Consider the following 14,205-nt stretch of genomic DNA (forward strand, 5'->3'; position numbering starts at 1 on the left):
CCAGAGTGCACCACTAGCCCGTTTAGTAAACCATAAAGTAACTTATACATACTGTGCCTTTTACAGGTTTTTGACAAGTTTTCAGAGAAAATACAAACACTTTTCTGAAAACCGCATCAAAATCGGTTAAGCCAAACGCGAGATAATCGCGAACAAACATACATACATACGGGTCAAACTGAGAACCTCCTTTTTTTTGAAGGCGGTTAAAAATATGACATTGATGCACCAAGGCGGTTTGTTTACAGAGGACCTACCGGGAAACGCGAATCCGAAATTTCGCTATCAACCTCTTTATCGCTCGAATATGCAAGAGCGACAGAGATGTTAGATAACGAAATCACTGAATCCTGAGTCACAGGCTTTGTCCTAGTTCAGGAAACAAAGGCTCAATCCTAATGCAACTGTTACAAACCTAATATAAGTTTTTTTTTTTGTAATTAGTCTAAGGCTTAGGCTAAGGTTTCAAATGAATAAAAATTTATTATTTATTTATTTAATATTTAATTTAAATTTCGATTTTCTTGTATTGCGATAGACCGTCAGATGATGATGGATTGTGGTAGTGGCGCCCCCTGCGCAGAGTTTCGCGTAATATTCCCTATTTTAAACACCTCGCCCGCTTAGCAACTTCTGCTGCTTACTGTACCTTCCTTCTAAATACGTGGAATCCAAGTTATCCCATGTGTGCATTGACCGCCGGCATATGGGCGGGACAGAAAAAAATAAAACCATTTCATCATTTTCACCATGCATACTCATATTTAATCAGCCATTAACACAACTGATATTTAAACATAACTGATATTTTTCACAATATATTGACGAAAAGTAGCATTAATTGCACGTACGACTTAAAACTATACAAATATTTAGGCGATATCGATAAAAATAGTTTAATAATATAAAACTTAAAAGCATTTGGGTCTTGTCGCCAAAAGTGACTGTTACCAAAGATAGATATAACTCCGTAATAGATGGATACAGTCTAAGGAAAAAACGTGCCTCGAAAATCAAGAAAATTTCATTCTCGTTCAGAGGGCGCTACTAGCTTTGGCCTACTGTCGTATAGATGGCGTTGACGGTTTCGTTTGTTATTTAACAATTTTAACGCATATCAGTGAAAGAACATGGGTCAAAATCATAAAAATAATTAATGCAAATAAAAAAAATCATTTATCCATATTTAAATACATTTTATCGTATTTATATAAATCTACATTTTTAGTTTTAAAGTATGTCGACAGATGGCAGTGAATTTCAGTAAATTGATTGGTTGTTATGACATAGTTGGACAGATTTAGTAACAGCATAGAGTAACTTATACTAGAGCGTTACTGGCTCTAGTATAAGTTACTCTATGCTGTTACTAAATCTGTCCAACTATGTCATAAAAACCACAGAACTAGGAGCATAAATTTTAGGTCTGTGATAAAAACCACGTAAATTTTAGGTCTGTGATAAAAACTGATCGATCCGTATTGACAATAAACGTCATATTTTCATAGGCATCTCACATTATTGATGACATTTCTACACTTTGTCATTGCAAATGCCATGCACAATTTGCTAGAACATTTATTTTGTATTCGGGTAGTTATTATATAGTTGGTATATTTTTGGCGACAAGAATATTTATTAAATTATTATATCAATTAAATACACGATAGCTAAAGTAAAGACTAGAATCACGTGCGAGAATTTATACACAATATTTTTTTATAATTTTGCAGAAATTAGTTTTTGATTAGAATGGTTGACATCAAAAGTTAAATTAAAGGTATCTTTCCAATCCAATTCTAACTATTAAAAGTATCAATTGCAGTCAGAACCCCTAGTACCCTAGTGTACCTTTGCGATAAGTCTAAGTTTTTTATGGAATTTTGAACAGCGCGACAAGCGGGACGTTTTGGAAACTCAAAATCCCATAAAAAATTGACTTAACGCATACGCGTAGAATAAAATTTACACTAGGGGTATATAGGTAGATTTGGAATGAAACCTTAATAAAATACTTAGATTAAAAAAAAAAATTTTACAATTTATATTGATACTTAAATAGGAATGATTTTGATTAAGCTTTAAATAACTCAAGTGCTAAAACTATCTACATGAATTAGTCCGATCAAAACGGTCTGGGGTACCGACAATAATTCCTTCGTTAATTAATACAAATAAATAGAGCATATACATTATTTGCGTATTAGTTTTTGGACAAGAAATTGATGAAATATTTAATTAAAAAAAAAAACTGTTGTCTAGGGAATATTTATTTCGAACTTAACTACGTAATATAAGGCAATGTTGAACCTTGGATTTTTCAGTGCATATAAACTTTAAAAACAAATCTATGTACGTACTTTTTACACTAATTATGTCTATCATGAATATTTTGATTAATTTAAATATTGAAGTACACAAAAAAACGAATAAAGGATGATTTATAAAAGACATGCATGCATGTGCATTTGTAATCATAACTGGTAATAAGTTTTTTGTCAGATTTCATTTTTGATACAAGCTTTTCTCGCTGGCTGTACGTTTCATTTAACAGGCAACTAATACTCACTGAGCAATTCTAACAAACCCAAACACAATTAGGTTGCGTTGTTTTATCACAGAGTTCCTATGGCCACCTCCTGTGTCCATCATCAGATCAGCTCGATGGTACAATAATACTACATGATCACCCAACTTACATACGTGTAGAATAGAATAGAATAGAATATAAGTGTTTGAGGTCACCTATATTCTGTCCTGTTACATGTTATGTGTTTTGTATACTATGCTGTTATTTTTGTAATGTTTAATTGATCACCCAACTTACATACGTGTAGAATAGAATAGAATATAAGTGTTTGAGGTCACCTATATTCTGTCCTGTTACATGTTATGTGTTTTGTATACTATGCTGTTTTTTTTGTAATGTTTAATTTCTCGGTGTATTGGCTTGTCTGTAATGCCGTGTAAATATATTGTTGTTAATAAATAAATATGTAAGTGAAGTTCCAGCTCAATCGAATAATGGAAAGTTGGTCTAATTTACCTTGCAAGATTTGACCCGAACATGCATACTGTTGCGAACGCAACCTTTTATGTGTATAATGCAGTAGCAAAACGCAGCCGTCGGGCTCGCTTACTATGCGGAGGCTTATTTAAATGCACCAATAGGAGCGCTCCACATAACCTGTATCGCGGCCAATTAGAGGCACCTAAATTTAGACTACCATTCTAACATTCAAAATTAGCTTAACCACTTTCGCATCAGCCTCCATACTATTACCACAACTTCTACACTTTTAACCGTTTACGTCAACTGTACCTTGTAAAGTAACCAGCACCTATTGATTATAAGTTTACTTCAAATCGAAGTCTTTTTATTTGTCGTCGAGATCTGCACGGCGGCTACACATACAAACATTACAAGATAAATAAAAGTAACACTGTAACATAAATAATGTAAAAAGCACTCGCATAAATTTCTTAACAAAATTCAAACAACAAGTACAACAACTAACTCTTAATAATAATCAATAACACCATCAAAATGATAATCATTACCGCTAAAATTAATATACAATGCATTTTCCTATTCTTCCTCTGATACCTCTCTGCCTTTTGCAACTGCTTATAACCTTCCTGCACTTGCACTTGAGTTACTTCTATATTATAATCAATCCTATCTAAAATGGTTCCCTGTTCATGCACCATATGCCCTAAATCTTTGAAAATTTCATTTAAATCTACTATAGAACGAACAATCTTATTTACTTCCTGCTCTCTCTCTGCTACCACTCTAGTATTTTCTTCCTGCATTAACAATAACTGCTTTTGATTAGAAGGTTTTTCAAAATCATTCTGCTGTTCATAATCATCCATGAAATTATTTTTCTGCGTACCTGAAGTACTAGGTAGTGAAAAAAGTAAATCCGTTTGATTGTTTGTCAGATCTGGTAGTAAATTGTCATCTTCTAGACTTAGTTCTTCGAAGTTGGGTAAGTCGAAGTAGGCATTTGACCGTTCTTCTCTGGAAGTGAGGGATTTTAGGTAGTTGGACTGGGCGGTTCGGAAGGTGACGCTTAGCTCTTGGAGTGTGGTTACTAGTGCTAATACTACATTAGTTGCTAGTTTTTGCTCCGTTTTGTTACCTGAAAATGATAATGATATCTTAAGAGCCCATCAATATGCTCACTAGCGCCACTGCTAAATAATTGTGATTATTTAAATTTAACGGTAGATATTTAAAAAAGGGGGCCGCTACGTATAGTATTTTGTATTTAAGATGATTTAAGTACCTTTTGAATACATCAAACTAGTTTTTATGTCATGGACGCCCTAAATCCACTTGGCGTCGTTCTGTGGAGCAAGAGCTGGGTGTATTGGGGATGGGGTGGGAGGAGGTTACCCAAGCTGCCCAAGACCGTAGTCAATGAAAAAACAAGATTCGAGCCCTACCCCCCCAGCCCCCAGCAGGGGGTAACAGGAAAAGAAGAAGAGAGAGAGTTTTTATGTTGCTGGATTAGTCGATCTATGAACTCAAAACAAAAACGGCCGTTTTAACTTTGGACGCATAGATTGACGAAGCCAGCAACGTAAAAACTATTACAATGTATTCAAAAGGTATTTTAATATAAAATACAGTACATAGCGGCCCCTTTTTTTAAATATATATCGTTAAATTTAAATAATTACAATTATTTAGCAGTGGCGCTAGTGAGCATGTTAATGGGCTCTTAACACTAAAAAAAATTTTTGACATCTCCCAACTCACTACTGCATTATTATTCACGTATAATTCATCTTTAGAGTACATGGGTAAAGTGCCAATGGCACTTGTACTCTAAATATACTCTAAAGTTTTAGTACTGACGAAAGTTTTAGGCCGATCTTTCCTTTCTTTTCCAGCAGAATTAAATAGAATATACATACCATGTCTGACTTGAGCCTTGATAGCCGTAAGATGTGTATAGGCGTGTGTGAAGTGCCGACCTATCTCGGTGGTGAGTCTGCCGATGTGTTCCTGTTCTCCCGTGTCGTCTAATGCCGGTCGTCGGATCTGTCGCGAGTGGCAGGATTGGAGTTCAGATAATTTTGTTCTTAGCCTGAAAAATTACATGGATTAGGCATCAGAACCAAGCCAAAACCCATTTAGCTTATACTTATTTCGTGTTCTTTTTCCTTTATTAGCATTAAAACACTAGTAGGCCCAAAATGGAATATTTCCAAAGTTCCCGAACAGTTACCTAAGGATTTTTAATGCTACCCCTTTGTGTTTTTTTTTTAAGAAGGGCCTAAAGTAGGTACTTTTTTAGGTACAGAGTATTTGAAAAACATAAAAGGTCCTGCAGAGATCCAGACACTTAAAGAACCTAGTAGATTGACAAAACTTTTTAGACAACTTTTGAATCTACAAAAGACTACTTATTACTTTTAGGCTGTGTCCTTTCCATCTGTGTAGCAATTCATGTTTCTTTTTTAAATAACATACTGACAATGTACAAACCTAGTAATAATATAATGGGCCTCCTCTAAGGCGTCTGTCCAGGGTGGTGGCGCTGTCTCTGACCGTATCTCCAGCCCCGCCTCCATGTCGTTGGAGTTGCTCCGCATGAGCCTGACCCGTTCTGACTCGTTCTGTAAATAATTTACTCATGTTTTGTTATTCATTATTTCCATTGCCCAGGTTGCCCAAAGAATGTCAATAGAGGGCGCTTGTGCACCAATGGTTAATAGACTATAGCTGGGTTCAGACATAGCGAGCGCGCGCGAGGCACGTCTATAAATGTTGATACAACACGCGCGCCTCGGCCGAGGCACGTCTACACTGTTCGTTTTGTGCGCGAGGAAATTGCCTCGCGCGTATGCTCGCTCTGTGTGGACCCGGCTATTCATCTTGTCATAAATTAATGCAAGCATTTCATATAGTATACTGTAATAGTAATAGCCTTTATTTCATGCTTCTTTTTTTTTACAATTACATAAAATTTCAATTATTATTGGTTTATTATTTGCATGTCGCTTGTGCGGAAAAGGCCTCCCCCAGTTTTTCCCATTCCTTCCTATCCTTTGCTGTTCTCCACCAGTATCTGTCGAAGGTCACTAACTCGTCTCTCCATCTTTTATTTGGTCTTTTTTGTTTTCTCGCTATTCCTATTGATGACCATTCTGTGACACGTTTAGTCCACCGGCTATCCGTTGTTCAACATATATGGCCAGCCCAGGCCCATTTGCTCTTTTTTATTGCGTATATTATATCTTTTACTCCAGTTTTCTCTCTTATGACTTCGTTTCTGATTCTGTCCTCAATTTTAATTTTTAACATTGACCATTCCATAGCTCTTTGACAGATTTTCAGTTTATGAATATGTTTCTCAATGGGGCTCCAGGTTTGGGCACCGTAAGTTAAGGTAGGTAGGACAGCAGTATCAAATACCATTTTCTTTATGGCCATCGACATATCACTCTTCAGAATTGATTTTAGAGACCAATATTTTCGCCACGCTCTACTAATCCTGTCTACTTCCTTGTCAAGTCTGTTTTTGAAGAAAACTAGTTGTCCCAGGTATGTACTTAATGTATAATTCCTCCACTTATTTTTTTTCTCAGTATACATACATAACATACCTTAGTGTATACACCAACCAATAATAACCAAGTAAACCTCCGTATACTGATTTAAACTAACACGTTTTCACTCATAATTTTAAAACTAACACTTAACTTACGTTTATTTATGGCCTGACATTTCGAACGTGACGTTACGTTCGTGGTCACAGGCAGACTGGCGAGGAATTGTATCAACATCTTCTTGCCGCGCGGGTTTTGCGAACTACCCGCACTTGATCTTGATTATTGTACGCTAGGGTTGTCACTTTGCGTACACACAACACTCACGATATCCGATGGTATGCGGTGGTTAAGTTTGTACGCGATTAAGTCCCGTGTTAGTTTGTAAATTATAAGTAAACCTCCAATAGGAAAAGATGATGCAAGCTACAATAACATCATATACTTAGCTATAGCTCTGCTCACTGTCTGTCATAGTAGCAAACACGTACTTTAGAAAAAGGTCCTACTTACTTTATCACCCTCATAAACATTACACCTTGTATTTAACCGAGTTATGGTAAACAGAGCTTACTTAATCTACATTTTAATCGATAAAATGTGTACCTGTTCTGAAAACAACTGTCGACTGTGGATAGCATTGTTGCGCATTAGCACGAAGACTTCGGTGAGACTTCGCGATACCATTTTAATAATAATTCACCACTATATTTGCTAAGAAATAGGAATTATTAGTTTATTTCACTGGGTCTGACACAGATCGGGGCTGACATTTCGGTGAATCGGTTTTATTTGACAGCAGGCAGTTGTATTTTAACTTTGTACCTCAACTTTGTCGAACCTAATTGGACTAATAGAAACTATTATTTTATATTTATAAGGATTTTAAATATAAAATATAGGCTTTAGTGAATTTCTATTTGTCATTCATATTAATTATATAATAGTCAATAAACTTATGGATGGTTTGAACGGAAAGAAAGACTTCATAAAATATATTTTCAGGTATTCATAAACATGACAAAAGTGAAAAACTTATGGAAAAATAGATCTGCATATTGTCAACTGTCACTATCCAATGGTGTTTACGAAGTTTGCTATAGTTTTATTAAATTTGTTTTTGAAGAATTTACAAAAGTAGAGGATAAACAATAAATATATTTTTGTAAAATTACTTGTGTATATAAAGGACTATAAAACTATTTACTAAAATATGTGGTTTAATAAAACTATCATTAGAAAAACTTTTAAAATATAGTTTGTCAAAGAACTGTCTCATTTCAAACGTAGACAGAGAGAGAGAATTATACTATCTTTGTCTTACACTAGTACTAGCACCCAAAAAAAAGGATGAGTATCATAGACCTAGCATTATATAGACCAGCTATACGCGTGCGCCCGTAAGGGATAGACATAGATGACGTCATAAACGTGGGGATACCATATTGGTAAAAATTACCCCAATATTTGATAGCACGTTGGGGCGATTACCCTGGAGGCAAAGTTAGCTTGTTTGACGGTATTAAAAAATTGTTAAATAAAATGTCAATGGGCCGTTCTTATTAGGCGTATAAACAATGAAATACCTTCTATAATTCGCGCAGGTGGTACAAAACTAAACATGTCTAGTAAATAAAATGTATTATGGGTTTTAATTTAAAGAAATCACAAATCGCAATCACACCAATTAATGTACACCACATTTAATCTTCACAACATTTGTTTATTTATTTTTTGGAATTAGAAGTACGAAAAAACTTCGAGGTCAAAATTACCCATAAAATTATGATATTTTCATCTGGTATCCCTAACATGATTGTTATGCAGCTAAATTAAGAAGAAGTTTAAAAATGGCTGACCTCAGACTCCTACCTACCTACGTAATTTGGGCGGATAATTTTACAAATAATGTTTTGTTAATTTGCGTAAATAATTGTGATATTTTAATTGAAATCGTTTGATTCTACATTGCTTTGAGTGTAACGTAATTTTACGATGTTATTCTCACATATTGCGTTAAGGGGAAGGTGTAAAATACCGTACTTACGTGTGAAAGGTTATGATCTCATATTTTTGCTCAGAGCGGCTATTACAGCCGATTACAGAACAATTCACCATTATTTTATCAAAGTTCAAGCATTCAAAACGCAAACCATCACTATATTTCATAAGAGAAAGCACAATTTCATACAAAACAACGATAATTAAACAAGCAACGAACAAACATGACATGTCACGTACTTATTTGTTTGCCACAACCTCGGTTGTGGCAGCGGTGGAAAAGTGAAACTATGACAAGGACAAACAATAACAGCGCTTTCTCTGCTACTCCTACTGAAAGATACATAAGACTATCCCGTTCGGTCATTTTCCCCCACTCCTCATGACCGATCCAGTTATACTAGATTCATGATGAGTATAGTTTTTTTGGTTCTTATTTACTGCCAATTCGGTTTGAGCAACTATATTGCTGCACTTATAGCAAAAAAAAAACACTAAACGCTCGATCGACACTATTGACAGTATTGACATTTGACAGATATAATTTTTGGTTAGAATCGTCAATAGAATTGTTTATTTGACAAGAAGATTGATTTTAAGAGTAATTTCACTGTAAAGAAGTACTCGCATTCCTTTAAAGTAATTACAGCATATGTTCAATTAACGAACAGCCATCTTTATTTCAAAATGAGTATGCCGTCACACGACCCCGGCCCAGAGCAGTTTCACCAATTTCCATCCAATAGGATTATCGTAATACACCCCGGATCCCTCTACGTCCGCATCGGGCGAGCCTCCGACCTCCTACCAGTGAAACAACTTCACTGCATCGCGAGAAAACGTCGACCCGGAGGCAAAATCTATCGCGATCCTTTCGTACCGCCAAGCGTGCCGAAAACAAAAGAGTTGATTGAGGAACTAGAAGAATGCCGCCTACAAATATCGCATACGTTGCAGTCTTGCATGCAGTCCAACGGAGCGCGGCGGTACGCCACGCCTCCACAACAAATAGCTGCTTTTAATCGCAGATCTCTACCGGAAACAGTCAGTGACGGAGAACCTTGGGCCCAAGTGGAATGTGACATCGTCGTTGGCGATCTAGTCTTAGATATAGACCCAGATTTACCCTTTAACATACATTTCCCATACAGAAGAGGCGATTTTAACATACACTCTGAAGTTGGAGGATCAATATCCTCAGTTCTCAATGATTTATACATAATTTGGAGTTCCATAATAGAACATAAGCTTGGGATACCTTTAATAGAACTCATAAAGTACCGATGTGTACTTTTAATACCTGATTTATATTCCAGGAGCCATTTGAAATATCTGATGTCTCTGCTGTTAAAGGATTTAGGATTCGGTCACTGCTTTTTAGTCCAAGAAAGTGTTGGAGCAACATTCGGGGCTGGAATCGGATCAGCATGTGTAGTTGACATCGGCGACCAGAAAACTGCTATATCCTGTGTTGAAGATGGTATCTCTCATAAAACTACGAGATTGCGGATGGATTATGGGGCTGGCGATATATGCCAAGCTTTATCTTGGATGTTTCATAAAAGTGCGTTCCCTTATAAGAATTGGAACGAAAACATACCAAGAGATGTAGTACTAATGAGGAATTTGTATGAGAACTTCTGTCATGTAAACTTAGATGTGTGTGGTCCGCTAGAAAAATCATTTCTAGTTGATCATCCAGGAGATATTGTCAATAAATACACACTGCAAGTTGGGGACGAATGCATCATATCTCCTCTATCAATGTTCTACACAGACCTGCTAAAGATAACAGGCTTGAAAGCAACTAAAATACAGAATCGACAACCTAGTGACCCAGAAGATCCGTTTGACGCTGAATTTTTAAGGGAAACTGGTAGAAAACGGGAAACAGCTGACCCAAGTGTGAATGAGAGTCAGCAGTTTGAAGCTGTTAATGAGAGTCAGTTAGCGACAAACCCGGATGAAGATATTGTGGTTGATACATTAGAAGTAGGTCCTGGGGACGCCGTCTTAGCTCCCGGTCAAGTTTTAGCTTTAGACGCAGCTATATTGCAAAGTATAGACCGAGCTAGCAGTGAGGAATTGAAACGTAAGATGTACAGCAGTATTCTGATTGTCGGTGGAGGTGTAAAAATTCATGGATTATCCATGTGGTTGCAGAATAGACTAGCGTTACAAATACCGTACGCTTACAAGACTGAACAGCTAGAAATTGTGACATCACCGAAAGATATAGATCCTGCGAGTACAGTATGGAAAGGTGCTGCAGTTATGTCCTGTTTAGAATCAGCTATGGAGCTGTGGATTAATCAGACGGAGTGGAATAAGTTTGGTTTGAGAATACTGAGGGAAAGAGCACCATTTATATGGTAGCCTTAGAAATAAATACTTTAAGGATTATACTGTTGTTCTCTTAAATCCCTGGTCATATTACTAACATAGGATATTCATTGTAATGAAACATTGTGTCAAAAAGTACAAAAATAATTTATTTCAAAAAATACTGTAAATTGGGCGATGTTCATTATGATACTAAGTACATCCTTATAGTATTATGATTTTGCCATAAATAGCAACATTCATTAATATCAGAAATAATAAAATATTTTTTACAGTGAGTTGAAACCATATCTAAGAACTAATATCTAGACACACACACAGACACATGTTTGATTAAAATACAAAATTTTAGAGAATACCATTTTTAACAGTTTCAATGATTCACGGTTACTTTCACTACACTTATATGGACCGTGATTACCTTTTGTATTGTTTTCTAGCTCCCGATATTTCGACGCAGTTGCATGTTACCCGTGTACAAGATGCATGTAACTGCGTCGATATATCGGGAGCTGGAACCATTTTTATTATAAGTAATAAAAAATAAAAATGCAATAAATCAATTCAATCCCCAATCATCATCAATCAATTGTTCATGAATCAATTGTTAATTGTCAATATCGTAATTCATATGTTTAGCAACACAGCTCACAATTATCACTGTATGTGTATGTGTGTAAAAGACACCATCAAAAATCCAGTCCATTGGCGCCTAAAGTGTCCACAAGTGTTCAGAGCCACTAAGGGCGTCCGCTAGCTGGCTCGGGTTCACGGAGCGGATGCGCGGGTTAGCGAAGAGTAGTATGAGCCAGGGCTCGGAACCGGTATTTTTTAAAAACCCCGAAATAGCCCAATATTTTGAATTTTTTTATGCTCATTACGTAGGACTGAATCATGTATTTAGGAAACAATTTTGCATTATTAAAACGACCCATTAAAAATGAAATTATAAACAAAAGAACGTTATAATACCGGTATTTTTGTATGAAGCAAATACCGGTTTCCGACCCCTGGTATGAGCTACGCTAACAAACGCGGACGCATTTTACCTACCATGGCACCCGCGTCCGTTCGCCCGCTCCGTGCACCCGCGCCAGCTAGCGGACTTCCTAAGTGGCTACAATGGCTCAGTGCCACTTACGGCTAAGTCTCAAGTCTTGTCTCCTTTGCAGTAGTTTGGCGATGTATTGCTTATTGGCACACCATGTTCGAACCGCATTTTAAAAGTAGGTGTACTTATTTCATTATGTATGTAATATTTTAATAGCATGCTAAGTATTACCTAAGCAAAAATACAAAAAACTGCGTGTTTTCATAAAACTTTAAATGGCAACATAATGGTAATTTTTCATTCATATTAGGTAGCTTAAAAATAATTACGATATGGAGTATTATTATTACCTTAACATATAAGTTTTAAAAGATTACATACTAATCATTTAATATAAAATATTTCCAAATGCATTGAGATTCATTGATTTACAAAAAATTGAGCATTACAATAATTTGTTGACATATTTTTTCATTACATTTAGTTAATTACAGAAGATAATTATGTTTACACACCAATCACACCATAAGAACACATAAGGTACTTGATATGGGCAATTTGCTATGTAATAATATAATAAGGTCATAATTGTTGCATCAAATGTGTTATTTTTTCAAAAATATGTGTTACATTATACAGGAAAACCTTATTGATTATTTAATGTCTTATTATTACTTATTTGTCGGCAACAGAAAAGACAAATTAGAGGTGTATGTTTGTAAAACCGTTGAAACAAATATTTTTAGCATTCAGATTCAGACACACAAATAGCCTTTAGCTGATTTGTTTTTGTAAGCGCTTGACGAAGGCCCTGCGTTGGTGATCACGAACTATGAATTGACTTGTTTTTAGGGTTCCGTACCCAAAGGGTAAAAACGGGACCCCTATTACTAAGACTCCACTGTCCGTCTGTCTGTCTGTTACGAGGCTGTATCTCATGAACCGTGATAGCTAGACAGTTGAAATTTTCACAGATGATGTATTTATGTTGCCGCAATAACAACAAATACTAAAAAGTACGGAACCCTCGGTGGGCGAGTCCGACTCGCACTTGGCCGGTTTTTTTATTGTTTTTCTGAATTGTAATAATTAAAATCAACGCAGTACACAAATTGATCACAATACATATGAAAATCGTTGTAAAAACATTTGTTGTTTTTCACCTTATTGCCACAAATAAAAGTTAATATTACGAGAATCATATCGAACCACAGAGCGCAGCGGCTTGTTTTAAATATTGACTTAGTTGTATCTGTCTGTATGCAGGTACAAAATTCAATGTATGAAAAACATTCTATCAATCACAGACTAAAATTTTCTAGGTACTTATCTAATTAGCCTGTGTACAAAAATATTTAACATTAAACTGAAATAAATGTCATATACGAAGGAAAAAATGACCAAAGCCTCCAGTGTCCACTAATCAGTGTCTAACTAGGGTGTAATCACCCGAGTTGATTCAGTTAGAAGGTCGAACCATACTGTTCTACCTTAGAGACGGCCAGGGGGCGCCACAAGTCTTCGGGAATTGTCATATACTTGGAAATTTCGACCCATGCCATCGTGACCGGATAGCCGAGCGGTTCAGGCTTACTGCTTACTGCTAGCCTTTCTCCGCAGACGTCTTGTCTGGTTGCCCTTGGCATAGGCCTCTCCCATATTCCTCCACGAGTCCCTGTCCAGAGCCTGTCTTCTCCAGAAGGCTCCAGCCACCTGCCTGAACTCGTCTTCCCATCTCATTTTTTGTCTTCCATCATCCCTTTTTCCGTCTCTTGGGTACCATGTTGTGATGTCTTTTGACCATTTTTCTCTTTTGTCTCGGAGCATGTGGCCGGTCCACTTCCATTTTAGTTTTTTCATAGTGTTTTCATTCAATACAACAACGCTTTCAGAATGCTGCTGAGACTTCCAAAGTGGTGCAGTGCATCTGGAATGTTCGCCCAAGCGCACACGGACGATTTTCACGCAATTATGCGTAAAAAAATCACGTCGCTAATGGGTCGCGTAAGGGAAAGTCGAAACAGCATTCTGAAGGTGATTGCTAACAGATTTAGCTGCCCCATAATGTGGCACTGGATGGAGCAGGTTAGGTCTACTTTGACCTATATCAAGTGACCTAGGTGTATATAAAAAAAAAATTAATTAAAAATAATTAGTGTAGGTAACTAACATAGCTTTTAAGTTAATGTAACTAACCATATATGGACTTGTGGGTCTGAAATAAAGATATATTTAATTTAATT

The 14,205-nt window shown here is 36.3% G+C and overlaps 2 protein-coding genes across 2 annotated transcripts; one reads left to right on the forward strand and one right to left on the reverse strand.

Moving 5' to 3' along the window:
- Positions 1–1,346: 1,346 nt before the first annotated feature.
- LOC134750910 (syntaxin-16) lies at positions 1,347–7,344 on the reverse strand. Its single transcript, XM_063686151.1, has 4 exons — positions 7,174–7,344; positions 5,504–5,634; positions 4,930–5,102; positions 1,347–4,148 (listed from the first exon to the last, which is right to left on the reverse strand). Exons 1-4 carry the CDS (start codon positions 7,252–7,254, stop codon positions 3,514–3,516), a joined length of 1,020 nt encoding a protein of 339 aa, XP_063542221.1. The 5' UTR covers positions 7,255–7,344; the 3' UTR covers positions 1,347–3,513.
- A 1,761-nt stretch (positions 7,345–9,105) lies between these two features.
- Positions 9,106–10,971, forward strand: LOC134750821 (actin-related protein 8). The gene has a single exon (XM_063686051.1). The coding sequence runs from the start codon at positions 9,256–9,258 to the stop codon at positions 10,942–10,944; it is 1,689 nt and encodes a 562-aa protein (XP_063542121.1). The 5' UTR covers positions 9,106–9,255; the 3' UTR covers positions 10,945–10,971.
- The last annotated feature ends 3,234 nt before the right edge of the window (positions 10,972–14,205 follow it).

This window comes from Cydia strobilella, chromosome 21 (genome assembly GCF_947568885.1).
Source record: "Cydia strobilella chromosome 21, ilCydStro3.1, whole genome shotgun sequence".
NCBI lineage: Eukaryota > Metazoa > Arthropoda > Insecta > Lepidoptera > Tortricidae > Cydia > Cydia strobilella.

What these genes read in the sequence shown, in the direction of transcription:
- LOC134750910 (XM_063686151.1), bottom strand. Translation starts at nt 7,254, where the DNA reads ATGGTATCGCGAAGTCTCACCGAAGTCTTCGTGCTAATGCGCAACAAT. An exon ending in GACAGTTGTTTTCAGAACAG is followed by an intron (nt 5,635 to 7,173) that starts GTACACATTTTA and finishes AATTATTTACAG; the next exon opens with AACGAGTCAGAACGGGTCAG. An exon ending in GCCCATTATATTATTACTAG is followed by an intron (nt 5,103 to 5,503) that starts GTTTGTACATTG and finishes GTAATTTTTCAG; the next exon opens with GCTAAGAACAAAATTATCTG.
- LOC134750821 (XM_063686051.1), top strand. Translation starts at nt 9,256, where the DNA reads ATGAGTATGCCGTCACACGACCCCGGCCCAGAGCAGTTTCACCAATTT.